The 18961-nt window shown below is 43.7% G+C and overlaps 1 protein-coding gene across 4 annotated transcripts; it reads right to left on the bottom strand.

Annotated features, from left to right (window-relative positions):
* UBE4A (ubiquitination factor E4A) lies at positions 1-18706 on the bottom strand. 4 transcript variants are annotated; one of them, XM_075279720.1, is made up of 21 exons: positions 18614-18677; positions 16723-16882; positions 16401-16570; positions 16008-16181; positions 15398-15510; positions 14501-14653; positions 14219-14378; positions 13295-13497; positions 12324-12515; positions 11636-11969; positions 10581-10707; positions 9367-9674; positions 8269-8401; positions 4594-4781; positions 4406-4506; positions 4205-4318; positions 3871-4045; positions 3224-3404; positions 2539-2686; positions 2174-2331; positions 1-1031 (listed from the first exon to the last, which is right to left on the bottom strand). In XM_075279720.1, the coding sequence occupies exons 3-21, from the start codon at positions 16519-16521 to the stop codon at positions 908-910; spliced, it is 3207 nt and encodes a 1068-aa protein (XP_075135821.1). In that variant the 5' UTR covers positions 16522-16570; positions 16723-16882; positions 18614-18677; the 3' UTR covers positions 1-907. The 4 variants fall into 4 exon arrangements, with proteins under 4 accessions (XP_075135821.1, XP_075135822.1, XP_075135824.1 ...); XM_075279721.1 differs by having other exon boundaries at positions 16723-16885; positions 18614-18631; XM_075279723.1 differs by lacking the exon at positions 16723-16882 and having other exon boundaries at positions 18668-18706.
* Positions 18707-18961: the final 255 nt, after the last annotated feature.

Genomic DNA, 18961 nt, shown 5'->3' with positions numbered 1-18961 from the left:
TATTATACATTTATGGGTTCTACCTAATGTTGCCGCATTTCCCCACACTATCATTCTACCAAAATGTGTCTCAATCCTACCGGTAACATGAAGTAGTCATAGGTGCTGAACTTCCATTCACAGCAAGAAAAGAGCGTTTTGTGATCAGACAACAGAGAAATAAAAAAAAAAAATTGCCTACCTTTGCTGTAAACGTGTAGAATAAAATATATTCATGAATTACATAAATTACAGATTTGAGGATACGCCTGTAAATTAAAGGGACTGTACCATAAAATAAACATCTCTCTTATCCACAGGATAGCAGATAAGCATCTGAGTACTGGGGGTCCGACTAGTGAGACCCCACCGATCACACGTCCATATGAGTGGAGTGGACGTCGTGTGTGAATGCTGCATATGTATGGGACTGCGCTTGTCGGTGGTCCCATAAAAGTGAATGGAACACCACAAGTGAAATCACCGCTCCGTTCAAACCATGACTGGTGTGGGCTCACACAGGCAGAACTCTATAGGTCAGATACTTGTGCTATATGCTGTAGATAGGGGATAGGTTTCATTTGCGGTACAAATCCTTTAAAGTGCTGGATCATATAAAGTGGGGATGTGTGCAATGCTCGAATTAGTATCTACTGTGCTACTCTTACAAACATTCCCAAATTACAATAGCAGGCAATAGTCAAAGTGACTCCTCAAGACCACTTTGGCAGATATGTAGTTAAATATATCTTACATATGATAAAATAAACTTTTCTCCATATTATCCCTTTAGCTGCTTCCTTGTAAGTAGCTCCTCAGGTCTCTCCATATATTCCAACTGCGCCGCAGCTTCTGAACTCTTCTGCTATTAAAGTGATCCATAGATAGCCCACGTTTTAGATGGGGAATCAGTCTATAAAGCTTGGCATCAGTTGTTTTCATTCCTCTGCTTTCTATCCGCCAGCCACTTCAAGATCTTCTCTTTTAGTTCACGGTTCGGTTTAATTTGATCCATAGTCAGAGGACTGCGATTGAATGGGTCGGTCTGGTCACTGCAAAAAAAAAAAAAAAAAAATTTATATTCTATTATCTAGACCTAGATAAACTTGAGTTGTGGGGGTTCTAGATATCGGATTCTCACCAATATGATATTGATGACCTAGGAATATGGTGATCAAAACTATAGAAAAAAAAAAAACTTCAATTAACTGTATATACTTGAGTATAAGCCGAGTTTTTCAGCACAGTTTTTGTGCTGAAAAAGCCCCCCTTAGCTTATACTCGAGTCAGCCGCAATAGTAATGTATAGAATCTCCCATAAAATAGTGGGGGAAAAAAAAAAAGCTTTAAAAAAAAAAATATATATATATATATATATATATATATATATATATATATAATAAAATAAATAAAAGTTGTAAATCCCTCCTTTCCTTAGAATACATATAAAAGTAGAAAATGACTGTGACACACAAACACATTAGGTATCCCTGTGTCTGACAGTGCCCGGTCTACTGAATATAGGGTGTCTGCAGTGCTCCTGTTCTGTCGGGAAGGGGTTAATAGGAGCACTGCAGATACCCTATATTCAGCCAGGCTGAATTACAAGTGGGGGGAAAAACCCCAGTCCTCAAGCTGAGGGAAGGGTCAGACAGACAACCAAAACACCCCCTCCCCTTTCTCAGCACCCAAATACTCCAACTATTTTAATTTTTGAATTTTTCCAGTAGCTGCTGCATCCCCCCCCCCCCCTTGGCTTATACTCGAGTCAATAAGTTTTCCCAGTTTTTTGTGGTAAAATTAGGGGCTTCGGCTTATATTCAGGTCGGCTTATACTCGAGTATATACAGTACTTTAAGGGGGCATTCACACAGAGTAAAGTGGCGCTGATTCTGGCACGATAACTCGCGACAGAATCAGCGCTGATAAAAAAAAACAAAAAAAAACTCCAATTGAGTTCAATGGGTTCCGTCTTCTGTATGGAACACATTGAAATCAACGTGTGAAAAAGCCTCCCCATTGATTTCCGTGGAAGTCGGAATCCATTGAACTCAATGGGAGTCTTTATCAGCGCGGATTCTGCCGCGAGTTATCGTGCCAGAATCAGCGCCACTTTACTCTGTGTGAATGCCCCCTGAATTAGTAAAAATATGATGTCCGCCATGTCACAGTCAGCTTCATTTGCAGCAATTACCTAAGTAGATGGCGAGCAATGGTTGACCTGTCCACAGTGACACGAGAGGAGGGAAGGATAACCGGGTCAGACATGACGGTACTCATAATAGGATCCAGGAACTCGTCAGGGGCATCGGCGTATGTCTCTTCATCTCGCTGCTGCTGGTCTGCCAAGGACTAAAACCAGAAAGTTACTTAGAATTATCTTGACGTGTTCATCACTATGTACTGTCTGACAAATTAACTATATGAGTGGTAATTCAGTGTAGAAGATAAAATTCCACATGGTTGCTCTTCCTGGCAGCATTAACATTTATTTATATCACATGTATAAAAGTACTGACCGCTATTGGCTAACAGAGTGATAGCAGACTCTCCTCTCACCTTGATCTTTTCTGCCATGTTTGTGAAAGCAACAATCATATTTCCTGGCTTATTAATCTTCTTTAGTACTCGAACAGTTTGTGCAAAAAGTGTCGGCGAGTAGGAGCGACCGTCCTTTGGTACCGAGGCACAGAAGTTCTCTTCATCTCTGTAACATAGAGCACTCATATCTGTAATGTTTACAGGGGTTTTCTGACCCCCAAAATGCATTTTTCATATCTATGACCTTTCCACAGGATAGGTTATCAGTATCTGATCTATAGGGATCTGACACCTGGACCCCACACGGATCCATTGCCACTGAATATCCAGGGTACCGCAGCTCCGCTCTTATTACTTGAATGCTAGCATGCTACTGCAAAACAGTAGGTTCTGGAGGCTACTGGAACAGCAGATTTGTGCAAGGTTGTGATGTTGAACCCTCACAGATCAGACACAGATGACCTATCAGTATAAAACATGCATTTGGGACCAGAAAGCCCCTTCAAGAGGTTGTGCAGAATTAGAAAAACCATGGATGCTATCTTGCAAAAACAGCGCCACAGCTGTGTGTGGCAGAGCAGCAATACCAGACACCATCTATTGTTTTGGGAACAAAAACTATGTTTTTCTAAGCCTGGGCAAACCTATGAAGAAGCCTTGCCCTGGCTATTAATCCCTTACTATAGCGCAGTTGTAGACTTACCCCAAGTTTAAGTAGATGGTACAGATATCAGAAACTAGCTGCTGAGGCTTGAAGTCAAACTCGCTGAAATCTTTCACCTTTAAAGCTCCCATCTTGGGGCCCACTAAATGCTGGAGGAAGTAGTTAAGCATGGAGATGATCCGTTCTGCTAGAAACGGTTGGACAAATAGCGAGCGAATGTCTGAGAAGAGAATAAATATATATTTTTTATATTAAAAAAAAGTAAAAATTCATATCACCTATTTTACAATGAAAAATATCCCTGAAATTTATGAAGTACTGCCACATCTGAAAATTGGAATACTATTAAAATATAAACTCCCGTACAGTGAACACCTCTGTCTTCCCTGTACGATTTCTATGGGACTACCTGGACAAAAGAGCACGAGACCCCTGGTTCACATTTGCGTCCAGGGGAGTCCGCATGAGGACCCCCACTCCCCCGAATGGAATACCAACGCAACTGCAAGCGCTGTGCAGTTAAAACACACGGACCCCATTATAGTCTATGGGGTCCATGTGCTTTAACTGCACAGCACTTGCAGTTGCGTTGGTATTCCGTCCAGGGGGGGGGGGGGTTGCCATGCGGACTCTAACCGGACGGAATACATCCGCAAATGTGAACCGACCCTTAGACACATCATTACCTGAAGTAAGGAAAGCCAAGGTTCCAATTGTTTCATTTGACATAATATTGTGAAAGCGGGCCAACTGTCCGAACATGAGCAGATTGGATTCCTTTTCCCGCCGGTTGTCAGCACTCAGGTTGTCCCATTCTCCTCGGTCCCTCTCGATCTGTAGAACTTTAATTTTGCTTAGGTACTGGATAACAAAAAATATATACATTCACCCAAATGACCTCAACCAACCATAAAGTATATTGCAATCACAGTACAGGACTGAATAAATGCAATGTATACTATAGCGCAGATAAGTTGGTGCCAGACACAGATATTAGGGCTCTCAGATTGTTTTCCGTACCTGGATGGCCTCGTCTAGCAGAAATACAGCGTCATTCATTAGCAAGTTCAGGAAGCGCAGGAACAGAGGAGGATTTACGGCCTCCAGGTTTTTAGCAGCGTAATCCGCCAGGCTCTGTAAGGTACACATCAAATACATTCATTTAGGACAATGTATATGGGAATAGATAGGATACTACCCATGATCTAAATCCCCACTCACCTTAATGCTCTCCCTATACGTGTCCTGCCCCCACATGTATTTTAAGATGGGATACATAGGACGGCGATAGTTAAATTTCTGCTCAAACTGATGTGGGTCACCTAACAATAAATAGGTAGCGGATTAGAAGATTCAGCTCGGCACATATGCCCTTGACTATTACAGTACAGAATTTCTTGATCACCTACCGGTAAACTCTATGTCAACAAACACCTTTATAAGAGCTTCTGCCAGGCGCGGCGCATGTCGGTAAGAACAAAAGATTCTCTGGCGGTGATAGACACTAGAAATAAGCGGGTTCTGAGTTTGTTCCAAATGTGGCATCACTGCTTCCAGTACCTCTGCCAGCTTGGCACGCAAGTGGGGGTTTTTCATCCTAAAGACGACATTGTTAAGAGTTAATACGGAAATAAATCATTAGTAATTTTATTGATCAAATCATTCTGTTTTTGTAGAGGTTTAGGCTGAAGAAGAAAAAATAAGTATAAAAAAAAAATTTTAGCTTCCCAAATAATCTATGGTAGTGGAGGAGTTAGTGGCAGAATCCCAGGCGGTCAGGGGTAGTGAAGGTCTTTCTATACTTACCCTCTATCCACATGTTAGGTGAGAAATGATTCCTGAGGTCTGAAAGCTGGAATCCCCACTGATCACTAGAACGTAAATCCCAAACTCCCGATCCCCAGACGTTTTAGTGGATCACGCATGCAGACTACTAATCCAGTCATTGTTCATGGGACTGGTTAAGATAGCCAAGAACACTAATCGTGAGAATTGGGGTCTTGTGTTACTCCCTAGGATGGGTTATCACTATTAGATCGGCAGGGGGTCCAATATCCAGCTCCCCTGCAACTGTTTAAATCCATTACGAATCTCAGCTATATAATGTACAACACTATGCTTATTAAGTAGGGAGGAGGCCACAGTGCTTGTCCAAATGCTCTGGCTTCTTTAAACAGTTGAACATTCGACATCCCCACTGATATTAAAGAGGACCTTTCATGTCCTCATTAAAGTGCGGTTTTATATACCGCTAGAAAGCTGACAGCGCACTGAAAGCACCCCCTGACTGTACTTGTCTGTAGACTTGTACAGGGGGTTGGGGGGGGGGGGGTCTTCCTCACAACTCAGGGTCATCAGGGGATGGTAAGGATGTACACAGCACTATCGGGGATGGAGGAGAATTTTCCTTACAGCCCAGCAATGGCATTGAGCTAGGAGGAACCCCCTCCTGACAGTGGGAAGAGATCGGTGCCAAAACTAACAGGGCTGCTAACTAGCTCCTCCACTGGGCACATACTGAGAAAGCCAACAGTGTGCTGAATTCAGCTTTCTAGCAGTATATAAATCAGCACTTTCCTGAGGACATCAAAGGTCCTCTTTAAAGGGGTTGAACAGGCAAAATTTTTTATAAAGTAAAGATGCTGGGGGACGTTAGGTGAAAACATATGAAAAAAATATACTCAGTTTTCCCTGAAGGCTCCCAGCACGGTTCTCCCGGTCCATTGTTATCTTCTGGCAGAAGTCCCCGCCACATGTGACCGCTGAGTGGCCTCAGAGAAGGGCATGTCATGTCACTACCTGTGACATCCCAGAGTGTCCTCCTGAGGCCACCGATTGACCTCAGCGGTCAAGTGACTGTTGAGACCAATCAGCAGCTTCAGCGGAAAGAATCTGGGATGTCACATCAGGCGAGCAGGATCACTTTGTGAAGACAGCCCAGCAGATGACTCCGGACCACTTGGAATGGGTATACATGATTTGTTTTTATTTATTTTTTTACTTTTTTTTCCCCAATTAAAATATAAGAGGTTTTCCTGGATAACCTCTTTAAGGAGAGGCCCTCAGTATCACAGTACCTACAGTGCCTACAAGTAGTATTCAACCTCCTGCAGATTTAGCAGGTTTACACATTCTGAAGTAACTTGGCATTGTGACATTTGGACTGTAGATCAGCCTGGAAGTGTGAAATGCACTGGAGCAAAAAAGAATGTTATTTCTTTGTTTAATTTTTTTTTAAATTGTGAAAAGTTTATTCAGAGGGTCATTTATTATTCAACCCCTCAAACCACCAGAATTCTGTTTGGTTCCCCTAAAGTATTAAGAAGTAGTTCAGGCACAAAGAACAATGAGCTTCACATGTTTGGATTAATTATCTCTTTTTCCAGCCTTTTCTGACTATTTAAGACCCTCCCCAAACTTGTGAACAGCACTCATACATGGTCAACATGGGAAAGACAAAGGAGCATTCCAAGGCCATCAGAGACAAGATCGTGGAGGGTCACAAGGCTGGCAAGGGGTACAAAACCCTTTCCAAGGAGTTGGGCCTACCTGTCTCCACTGTTGGGAGCATCATCCGGAAGTGGCAGGCTTATGGAACTACTGTTAGCCTTCCACGGCCTGGACAGCCTTTGAAAGTTTCCTCCCGTGCCGAGGCCAGGCTTGTCCGAAGAGTCAAGGCTAACCCAAGGACAACAAGGAAGGATCTCCGGGAAGATCTCATGGCAGTGGGGACATTGGTTTCAGTCAATACCATAAGTAACATACTCCACCGCAATGGTCTCCGTTCCAGACGAGCCCGTAAGGTACCTTTACTTTCAAAGCGTCATGTCAAGGCTCATCTACAGTTTGCTCATGATCACTTGGAGGACTCTGAGACAGACTGGTTCAAGGTTCTCTGGTCTGATGAGACCAAGATCGAGATCTTTGGTGCCAACCACACACATGACGTTTGGAGACTGGATGGCACTGCATACGACCCCAAGAATACCATCCCTACAGTCAAGCATGGTGGTGGCAGCATCATGCTGTGGGGCTGCTTCTCAGCCAAGGGGCTTGGCCATCTGGTCCGCATCCATGGGAAGATGGATAGCACGGCCTACCTGGAGATTTTGGCCAAGAACCTCTGCTCCTCCATCAAGGATCTTAAGATGGGTCGTCATTTCATCTTCCAACAAGACAACGACCCAAAGCACACAGCCAAGAAAACCAAGGCCTGGTTCAAGAGGGAAAAAATCAAGGTGTTGCAGTGGCCTAGTCAGTCTCCTGACCTTAACCCAATTGAAAACTTGTGGAAGGAGCTCAAGATTAAAAACCACATGAGACACCCAAAGAACCTAGATAACTTGGAGAAGATCTGCATGGAGGAGTGGGCCAAGATAACTCCAGAGACCTGTGCCGGCCTGATCAGGTCTTATAAAAGACGATTATTAGCTGGAATTGCAAACAAGGGTTATTCCACAAAATATTAAACCTAGGGGTTGAATAATAATTGACCCACACTTTTATGTTTAAAATTTATTAAAATTTAACTGAGCAACATAACTTTTTTGTTTGTAAGATTTATGCATCTGTTAATAAATCCTGCTCTTGTTTGAAGTTTGAAGGCTCTAACTTATTTGCATCTTATCAAACCTGCTAAATCGGCAGGGGGTTGAATACTACTTGTAGGCACTGTATTTAATGCCACCATTGTAAAGCTCACTGTGTTCAGCTTTCACTTCCTGCCTTGCATTGCTCATATAGATCAGCACTAGAGATGAGCGAGTACTGTTCGGATCAGCCGATCCGAACAGCACGCTCCATAGAAATGAATGGAAGCACCTGGTACTTCCGTTTTGACGGCGGCCGGCCGCTTAACCCCCCGCGTGCCGGCTACGTCCATTCATTTCTATGCGAGCGTGCTGTTCGGATCGGCTGATCCGAACAGTACTCGCTCATATAGATCAGCACCAGTCAGAGAGAACGACATATTTATTTTCTTCTCTAGCTTAAACTAATATGCCATTAAGCATTTCACTAGTATTTTTGGTACTTGCTGACTTTTCACTCATCCCACATAAGGTTACAGCAGTGCTACCACTTACCGTTCTACACTGCCTGTAAACACAGTGATAAAATCCAGGATCTGTTCAAGAGATTCTGCAGCAGTCTCCAAAACTTCATCTGCAAACCTTCTCAGGAAGATGAAAAAATCTCCCATGTTATCAGCAAAGAATTCTGAAAATAAAAGTGAGAACATGTATTTAGCACCCCCTCCCCTAATCCACATCTTTGCTTTGATTTTATTTTATCTTAAGTCACAATTAAGAAATCTTTTCTATGTGTTCCATGAAGTTAGCAGTTTTCCTCCTCCAACTAGCTACAGAAGGGTGACTGCCGAGACCCCCACCAATCCTGAGTATCAGGAGTAGTTTACAGAAGTTGCCCGGTTTTCAAGCAGCAGAGCACTACTTGTTCAATCCTCTGCTGCTCCGGTGCTCATGTCTGACATGTATTGACAGGCCGCAGCAGTGATGTCATATTGAAGGCACACGACCGCTGTGCCAGTCACCAACGCAGCCCAGTTAACGTGGCCTCATTGACTAGGCTGTATTGGTGACCGGTGCAGACTTCACAGCTGAGGACAGTAGGACAGCTGGCTTCAGTGGTCACATCTCTTGCCTGTGGCCAATTCTTATCTAAGATGACCCCTTTAAGTACTTTGGTTCCCAGTTGACCTCCAAGCAGTGGCATAACTACCGGGGTAGTGGCTGCCACAGGGCCCAGGACATTAGGGGCCCGGCGGCAGCCGCTACCACTGCTTTTTTTTCTTTTCTTAATAGGCTGTTACTGGCTGGAGTTACTCCAGTCGGTAACAGGCCCTATTTCCTTTCTGATCCTGGCAGGGGCCTTGATCGGTAAGTGATGCCACAGGGCCCCCAAATATTATTATTATGCTCGAAGGTTCAGACTTCCCCTGAGTATAATGATGAGGGGTGGAGGGCCCATGCCAAAAGTTCGCCACAGGGCCTTGCTATTCCTAGTTACGCCACTGCATCCAAGCTATTTAGAATAAATTGCAGACAGAACCAAGTCTCTAGTAAAGTGAACAGAGACCATCTGGGACCTGAGAAAAGCAGCAGGGAATCAGTACATGCTTCAATTCAGATTTAACATCTCCTTATAAATATAGGCCTTGGTACCTGGCACGTAAGCGAGGGCACTGTGCTGCACGTCGGGTATGGGAAAGGTAAGCGCAACCGGTTCTGTGCCTCGATTTCCCAAAGCAATCTGCACTAAGAGAAGTGCAGTAGAGACCTGAAGGTGGAGGCAGTTCTGTAGAGTCTGAGGCTCAGTTAGCGCCGCTTTCAAGCAAAGATAGATGGTCATAAGTCGTTCAAACTGTTCCCGTAGGTTCTCAGCAGTGGGGCTGCCGCTTTGCTGGGCATCACGCCATGCTCCTTGTAGTCTGTGTAAACTTTGGTTTACTTTCACCATTTGCTCGTGCAACCTGGAAAGAGATATTTAATGATGTCTCACATAGGATTACTCCTACCATTACTACTAAACTGACAGTGTAATGCGTTTCTGACTTCTATACATACTGCAAACTCTCTCCAGTTACATGTTGTCTATGGCCACCTTGTAATCCAAAGTTCTTGATAAACTGGAACCTATAAGGTCACACTTACTATTGTGTATCTACTAGTGACATTACACTATCATCTTGTAAGAAGCAAGATTTCTAAAGAAGCCCAGAAGACTATGGCAACGTTCCCTACTTTTTTGTTGTTGTTCCAATAAAATCCTGCACTAGTAACAATAGTATGAGGATTGAAATGGTCATTACCATCTCAGCAAATAATTGCTCCAAAATTGTAACCCCAAAGGCTGAACCTATATCTGGTACCCAGAAATCTAACCTGTATTCTAAAACCTGAGCCTGTATATGGAGTATCCCAAAACCTGAGCCTGTATCCGGAGAACCCCGAAACCTGTATTCTGAGAACTCCGAAATCTGGGCATATATTTTGAAACCCCCCGAATCCTGAGCCTGTACCTTAGGTCTTCAACAGTGAACGTACCTTTACCCTGAATCCAATTTGGTTTCCTACCTATTCTGTATTCTTGGGAGAATATTCTGTAACTGACCACCTGTGGCTTCACCCCAAACACAAGATTTCTGCAGCCTTGCTGAGGAATATGGATTGCCTGTTGTACACAACTCAGATTTGTTTCTTCAAAAATTGACATTTTGTACATCAAATCTTCCAAGAACAACTCCTTTTGTGGACTGGCTATGTAGCTGAACCAGAAACTTTACAGTACTGTATGCTAAGCCTGGATGACCATAACATTACAAGACCTTATATAAACAGAGACTATCACTGCAAAAATAAAGGATGCAATGGCGTACCTGTGAAAGCCGAGATGAAGGGTGTATTGTGTCAGTACCAGGTTCTCCGTCACCAGGTTGAAGTTTTGAGGAAAGTCTGGTTGCTGATCATCAGCAGGTGGAATAAGACAAGTCTCTTTGTCCAGCCCTGTATGTAAATGTAAGAACATTAACAAAATTAGTTATAGGGTTTGTTCAGGCCTTATAATTGATCACCTATCCTTAGGACTAAAGGATAAGTCACCAATTAAATATAGGCAGGGGTCCGACAACCAGGAGCGTCACTACTGTTTCAAACAGCTGACTGTTCATAGGTATTGGACCCCCAAAGATCTTCAATTGATAATCTATTCCCGTGGGTGGGGGTGGGTGGGCCACCGTGGAGCAAATTGTACTGTGTGGGGACCACTGTGCAGCAGATTATACTCTGTGGGGGCCACTGTGCAGCAGATTGGACTGTGTGGAGGGTCACAGTGGAGCAGAAAGCTCTATAAAGCCCCATTCGTATGACCATATTTTGCAGGTCTGTAATTGTGTGCAATTGTGGATCCGCACATTATTAAGGTTAAATTGCCGTGTTGGAACTTTGTGATAAATTAGTGGGTTTTGGGTTGCAGTTTGGGCACTTGGTCTCTAAAAGGTTCACCATCACTGACCTATTCTAAGGATACAAAGTCCCTGAAAACCTCTTTAAATAATGGAGGTGTCGATGCAGGAATAAAAATGGAGTTTTACTTTAACTGATAAGTTATCACTATTTTCCCGATTAGATATCTCAGATTATGAACTTAGTCAAAGTGTGATACCAAGTGTCTAATTGAGTCCCCAAATTGGAGTCGTTTCAATATAGTGGTGGTCATACATGCCCAGTACCACCCCATTCCACGGAGAAGGCCACTCACTGTACTTGTCCAGGGCTTTCAGTCCCAAAAACACAGAATAGAGTGGTATTGTACATGTGTGACCTCCTACGGTACAGGGGCTTCAATCCGGCTCTAGTGATTTATATAGGACAACCCCATTGATATGCCTATAGTCATACAGCAGAATGTAGGGTTTGTGAGGTTTATACGCACCTTTCATATGGATGTTTCGACTCCTCCGCTCTTCTTCATTAATCTCTCGAAGAGCACAGTAAGTGGGATTGAAGGTCAACAAGCGAGCCGACTTTGGTTTACAAAAAGGCTGGCATAGCCGTAGGAGGGCTGCACCCAGGTTCAAAAAGAAGCTGTCTGAGGCATAGGTCTGCAGGAAAATTTCAGGAACTTGGTTGGCCCAGATTTTAGCACGACCGGCATTGGCATGTAGACAGTTCCCCAGCCAGAACAAGATGAGATGCTTGGTGTCTGGAGATAACTGGAGAAGGTTCTTCAAAATCTGGTAAATCTTCTCATGGAACTGAGCCATGAACTAAAGCAAGAGACATTAAATGTATCAGTGATACAGAAAGTACATGATACTACTTATATCTGGGATCTAATAACTGTGCATTATAGGATACATTTAAAGGGGTTCTGTCTCCTCTGGACATGTCTAAGTAAATACTATTCAGGAGCATTTTTTCTCATAGCTCTGAGAGAAGTCACAGTCAACTGTGATCGGCTCGTGTCGGAGTGTACAGGGAGATGCCCCCAACTGGCAACACTTAGGTAAAACTGTATTATTAAATTTCTAGGAGTAACAGAGGGGGCAGCACAATATACAAGGGCAAGATCACACACAGATTTTTGCAGATATATTTTTGGGCAGATTCTGCATCACTACCTGATGTATATTGGATTCTTGTACTTTGATCTCTTGTGGACTGGAGCGTGAAGGATTCACAAAGTAGCCATGATTTTCTACGACTCCTGGTGTACGCAGAAGGCAGGAAATACTAAGGATCTCCCCCAGTAAAGTCTTTTGATATTGGTGTCCATTTGATGGATCTTGAGGTTGAATATATTGCACAAAGACCTGAAAATGTAAAAGTAGACAAAAATAATAAACCCTTTGGTTAAGTTGAAGTGGATATACAGCAGGAAGAAGTCTTTAATATATATTTATTTATTATAGTCTATGGTAGGGGTAGGGAACCTTCGGCTCTCCAGCTGCTGTGAAACTACAACTCCCAACATGCTCCATTCACTTCCATGGGAGTTCCAAGCAAAGCAGAGAAAGTATGCATGCTGGTTGTTGTAGTTTTGCAACATCTGGAGAGTATGCATGCTGGGAGTTGTAGTTTTGCAACATCTGGAGAGCCATACGTTCCCTACCCCTGGTCTATGGGGTCCATACGTGAACCTAGAGTAAGGCATATCTACAGGATATGCCACAAATGTGAGTTATCCATCTCTAAAATGAGTCCCCCAGCCTCCATACCCCACTACATATCTGACTGTGACCTCACTGAGCAGACTTTCAGCTACGATCAGGCTTTACGGAAACAGCCTGGCTCAGAGAAGTGAATGGAAGTTAAGGAACAAAGTAGCTCACTGTTCTATGCAGTTTCTGTACCTCCCATTGACTTCTATAGCTCTAAGCTAAGCTGTTCCTGTAAAGCCCCACCATAGCTGATCAGCAATGTCACAGCTGGATAAGCAGCAAGGTACGGAGGGTAAAGGTCTCACTTTACAGACCCAAATCAATGGGATATTAATGGTATAAATTGTATGAGACATGAAGGTCTTTTGTGGTAAAACCCAATTTAATAAAAGCAAATTGGTACATTGGCCTTGGAATACAGTGAGAGTCACCTTTGCAATGTCCTTCTGACGAGTGCAGTATAAGAGGAGATCTAGGTAAGTGTACAGCAGCATCTGGCAAAGATCCAAGTCCTTGACACGTTCCAGGATCACATCAAATACAGGATGAAAAACTTCACTGAAGGAGTGCACCTCCTCATCCGCCAGAAGGGCTTCAATGACCTCCTCCAAAAATTGTACTACCTCATCAAAGTCTGCAACAGAATTACTGAAGAAGTTAAAGGGATTTTGTGAGACTGGTCAAACCTTATCAACTACCCACAGGATATGTTATAAGTGTCTGTTCATTAAGGGGGCAACTACTGGGACCACCACCAGTGAGTCCCGCAGAGTGAAGTGTGACTGCTAGAGATGAGCGAGTACTGTTCGGATCAGCCGATCCAAACAGCACGCTCGCATAGAAATGAATGGACGTAGCCGGCACGCGGGGGGTTAAGCCGGCCGCCGTCAAAGCGGAAGTACCAGGTGCATCCATTCATTTCTATGGAGCGTGCTGTTTGGATCGGCTGATCCGAACAGTACTCGCTCATCTCTAGTGACTGCTGCTCCATTTTCAGAGGGAACAAGGAAACCCCATTTTAAGGGTTTGGCTATCTCCGGCTGCCAGAGATAGCCAAACCCTGTAGTCTCATAGACATTAATGGAGTGGCACACGTTTGCCTTTGCATTTGGGTGGAGGTGTAAGGAACCCCAATCTCGTGATCAGTGAAGGCCGAACCACTAGGAAAGGAGAGAAAAAGGCGTACCCACAAATGTAACTTAACATGCTAGAATTCTGAATTATCCAAAAAAACAAAAAAAACAAACCCACAACAGGTAATGACTAAAGATGAATTTTGCCCACTACTGATCTAGTATCACGGGCCAGCACCATCACAGAGTTCATTTATGCTTCATACAACTGTAAAGACTTACTCGCTCCCCGCAGACCCTCCAGCATGAGGTCCACCACTTGAGCGGGAACATCCTGCCCTTGATATATCTCTGGGGTGAGCAGAACAGTCCGTGCATTGGAGACTGTTAAAGATTTGCAGCGCACTGCATACGGTAGTAGATTCTCTGGCACTTTAGTAACCTGTGGAGACAATTACGGTATTTAAGCTCAACAGGTTACAAAAAAAAAAAAAAAAAAAAAAATAGAACACAGTCCAAAATATCGTATGTGCAGCAGAAGATCACATGACAAAGCGTTTGTACCTCTTTCTTGGCTCTTTGGTAACAAGAGAATAGGAATGGGACTATATGCTTTTCTCCTGCATCTCGTTCTGCAGACAGATTGGGAGCCCCCGAGGATGTCATGCAAATCATGTATTTCCCAGGTTCGGGGAGAAGAAGCCGTGTAAACAATGCCTAAAAACAAAAATCACAAAATATGTAAGAAACTACTTTTAAAGGTATATTTTACAGTATACCGAACCCTACAACAATGTTACTGCAAATCTACAGTACACTACATGAGGAATAGCACAGTTTCTGGACATTATATAACTTATATTTTGCATATTTCTTTCTGATTTTCAGTTCTCCTTGAGCTGGTGCATGGAGAAAAGACAAAATAAAGGAGAATCTGCTCGCTAACTCACTCTGATGCATCAGGAGGATCATAAAGTTTACATGTATTGATGTAAATAAAACACTTAGGTTGCGATATAAACCTCCTATTTAGCTGCTTGCAGTTTTTTCTGTGCCCCAGTTTCTCTCCCTTACCTTGGTGTGATTACTGCGGGCCGTGAATGAAAGGCACAGCCGGCACACGGATGTCATTCATAGTAGCCTTGGAAGCACTGCCACCTGTTCCATGTTTTGTGGCCCAGACCATGTACTTCACAGTCATGTGCACTTTAGCTCCTGCTCACTCCTCCCTGTCCACTCTCTATAGACTTCTACTGTAAGATGTAACTTGACATATCTGTGTACTTCAGTCTATCTTGCTAGATTAAGCAGAGATTTCAGAGTGAACCTTGTGCAACCCATATTCCTGTGACAAGTGACCTCAGGTCGCCATCTTCTAGTGTATTTACTGTACAAAAGTTGTTTGATTTTTTTTGCTTTGCAGGTATAAGTCATGTAAATAACGTATGTTATGCAATTCACCTGTTCTACATTATCCATATCCAACCAGTCCTGCCCATCGAGTTCAGAGCCGAGCTCCTCCAGATACACGCAGCGCAGAGGAATGCCATTCCCACTCTTCATGCTTGGGTCACCTGTGGGATATAAAAAGAAAACAAAATAAAAGCCAAAAAATATATATCACATATAAACAAAGACAAAGGTTCTCTCCAGCCATGGCTACCTTGGTTGTGAATGCAAGAAAAATGAAAAACCAAACCTGCTGGGTTTTTGGTAGCACGTCACAATTTAAATGCAACTTTATCAGTACGTACTTGATTGTGAAGTGACTGCGACCAACTTGCAATTTTGTTTTTTTTTTTACAGTTGGATGGGTGTTGTAAATCCTAAATTGCATTGGACTCACAACTAAATCACACTGTTGTCCAAAGGCAAGTCGCACTCCAATTGCATACATTCTCTGGTTGTGCAATTGCTATACGACTTGCTCATGGTCAAAGTCCCTTTGCAGCCCTAACTTTTCAAGGCACATCACCTTTTGGTGTATCGGAGTGAAAATCACGGTGAATCGGTAACATAATTTGCTTGTAACCCATTAATAACTGTAACAAGTAAATCCATTGATACTCACTGTTATCCAAAGTGATGAGAAAGATTCTCTGGATCATGTGGTTTATATTCAGTTGCTCACATATCTCTTGCTGGGAGCGGAATGAGCGACTTATTTCGGCAACAGAGTCATCACAGTCATCCAGGCTTTCTGATACACTGTTGTCAGAGTCATCCTGACTTTCCCCGGCATAGTCTACAAGGTCAAAGAGAGAAATCAAGTTCTTAAGATGACTTCAGAAACTGCAAGAGGCTAAGCAGTGTGTAATGCATAACGCTGCACAATGTAGATTTATCCTAATTGTAACCCAGTGCCGTATGTCACCAGTACAGATTATAAGAGAACAGCGCGTGCATGCAGAAGTAAGTGTTTGCAGTTTAGTTAGTCCCTTAGGTTTCTCCGTATTTTACTTACCAGTTTGCTGTCGCAGTTGTTCCTTCTGGCCAGCGACAAACTGCCGAGCTTCTGCAATTGACCCAAAGAGAGCAGCAAATGGGTTTGTGGAAATGCTGTTGTTGTTCTCCTGATCCGTCATTTTACTAAGCAGCAGGTTCCATGTAGTGTGTAATATGGAGGCGCCTTATCTGTGACAATGTAACATGAGCACAGTCAGATTCACAATAACAGTATGGCTTCATATTTACAGTGTTAGCAGCCAAGTCTAAGTTTCTGTTTGGAGCTTTGATGGCGAGAAACCAACTGTAAGTAAAGTGACTATCAAGGGGGATTGACTTGCCTTCTGTGAGTCACAACCTTAAAGACGTTTATGAAGACTAGAATAAGTAATCGATATAAGATCAGCAGGCGCTGCTTCCGCTTCACAGATCGGTGATGACACATTCATTGGCCTGTTTGCAGCTCAGTCCCATTGAGATTGAAATTTTGGCTACAGGCATCTGCTAAATTGATCAGAGATGGCACATGTAATACACAATCAATGTAGTACACAATCACATGTACCAGAAATGCTACAGATTTTCCACACAGAAATACAGTATGAAAATGAGCACGGGAACATAGTACGCTAGGTTCACACTAGCGCCCGGAGTCCGTTCTCAGCTTTCCGTCTTCTGCATGCAGAAGACGGAAAGCTGACAGACCGGGTCCGGCCATGTGCGTCGGTGAGCGTTTTATGCTCTCCACTGCGAAACAGTTTTTTTTAAACCGACACAGAGTACTGCATGTCCGACTCTGTGTCCGATTTTTAAAAAAACGGTTTCGTGGCGGAGAGCATAAGCCGCTCACCGGCGCTCACGGCCGGACATCTTTCAAACCCATTCAAATGAATGGGTATAAAAGAGTCCTGCAGCTTTCCGTCTCCTGCTCTGTTTTGTTCAGGAAACAGAAACCTGTACGAACGGAGACCGGGCGCAGATGTGAACGAGCCCGTAGCTGCAAAGTAGATGAGATATGTCCAACCTCATGCATGTGCTGTGAAAATTACTGCAATGTAGCCAACCCTTCTTTTAAAGCAGAGGCACAGATGTGAACACAGTCTGAAGTCACAAGATTATAGTAGCTGACCTAAAGGCGTAAAAGGGTATTCCAGTATAACTTGCTGATCAATTGCGATCTGAGTACCACCCTTCTGTTCAAGAGAATAGGATTCCCGTTCTCCTGTCTGAATGGCGTGATAGGCAGAGCGATGGAGTTGGAGGCAGGACCGGTTTTGGGTAGAATCCAAATAAAAGTTACCGACAGCAAATCTAGCTTTAAAATAAAGCGGCGTTCTCACTACCGCCGCTGTCTGCCCCAGAGTTTCAATCGTAAACCCAGGGAAAACTGTACCATTAAAACCTACTCATTTGAATGGATTTTTACAGGTGACCGCCAGTGTCAGTATGCTGCCTCTCCACGGGGAAACCGTTTTTTTATTTATTTATTTTTGCACGGACACAAAGTCGTGCATGTATGAAGTTAGTGTAAATATTGATCTTACATAAGGAATTAGATACATACTTTGTTACATATTTAGAAATTCACAAGATTTTTGATGCATTAGAGAAACTTTACTGCTTCTGTTATCTGTGGATAGAGGTAACCTAGAATAACTGGAATACAGGGCAAAAAAATACATCACATCCCAATGAAGGTTACAGATACAGCAGCGGTCCTACGGGTTAGGCGCACACAGGAATATGTAACATACAGACAATGGCAGGTATTCAGTGCAGATCTGACCCCAATACACAAACTAACCCCATGTCACTGCATCATATGAACACCCCTACACCGCTTGTACCTGCGCTCTACATTTATGTCACTCTGCACCATCTGCAATGTCACCAAGGGGTTAATGTATAGTGACAAGTGACACAGCCAGCACCACACTACAGTACTTACATGGATGGGACATAGGCAGCACCCCACTACAGTACTTACATGGATGGGACATAGGCAGCATACTACATACATAGAATACATAGGCAGCACTAACATGACACATGTAGCAGAGCTGATCCTGCAGTGTGAGCCATATGTGCAGTCCCAGGTCACACCACAACAACAAGAGTTGTACCAATGACACATCCAGCTCTGCTGTACGTGGCCATGTTGTAGTGCCGCTGATACATACACACCTGTATACTGCAGCCGCTATATATATACACACCTGTATACATACACACCTGTACACTGCAGCCGCTAGACACATACACACGGCTCCGGCTCCTATGACTCACCCTTCTACCTACATGACACTTCCGCTTCCGCCCTCAGCTGCAAACATGGGGGTATGTGCTGGAGTGGAACGGGTTAATGGCGATCATGTGACGGTCAGGGAGAGGAGGGAGGGGCTTAACTCAGTGCGGCTGTGGGCTGTGTGCTGTGTGCTGGGGAGGCGGCGACTGGGAGGTGCTGGGGACATGTGTGCTGTACACCAGGGGGATATAGGGGACTACACAGGAAACACAGGATAGATGATGGGAAGTTATACTCTGCACAGGATAGATGATGGGGAGTGATGTTCTGCACAG

Source organism: Leptodactylus fuscus, chromosome 6, assembly GCF_031893055.1.
Source record: "Leptodactylus fuscus isolate aLepFus1 chromosome 6, aLepFus1.hap2, whole genome shotgun sequence".
Lineage (NCBI taxonomy): Eukaryota > Metazoa > Chordata > Amphibia > Anura > Leptodactylidae > Leptodactylus > Leptodactylus fuscus.
This window is presented reverse-complemented; position numbering and strand designations above follow the sequence as displayed.

Excerpts from the sequence above, each read along its gene's own strand:
- UBE4A (XM_075279723.1), bottom strand. The coding sequence starts at position 16,521 with ATGACGGATCAGGAGAACAACAACAGCATTTCCACAAACCCATTTGCT. Across the intron at positions 11,970-12,323 it reads AAGAATCCAATATACATCAG|TTCATGGCTCAGTTCCATGA; the intron begins GTAGTGATGCAG and ends CTCTTGCTTTAG. Across the intron at positions 4,782-8,268 it reads TTTACAGGCAGTGTAGAACG|GATGAAAAACCCCCACTTGC; the intron begins GTAAGTGGTAGC and ends TGTCGTCTTTAG.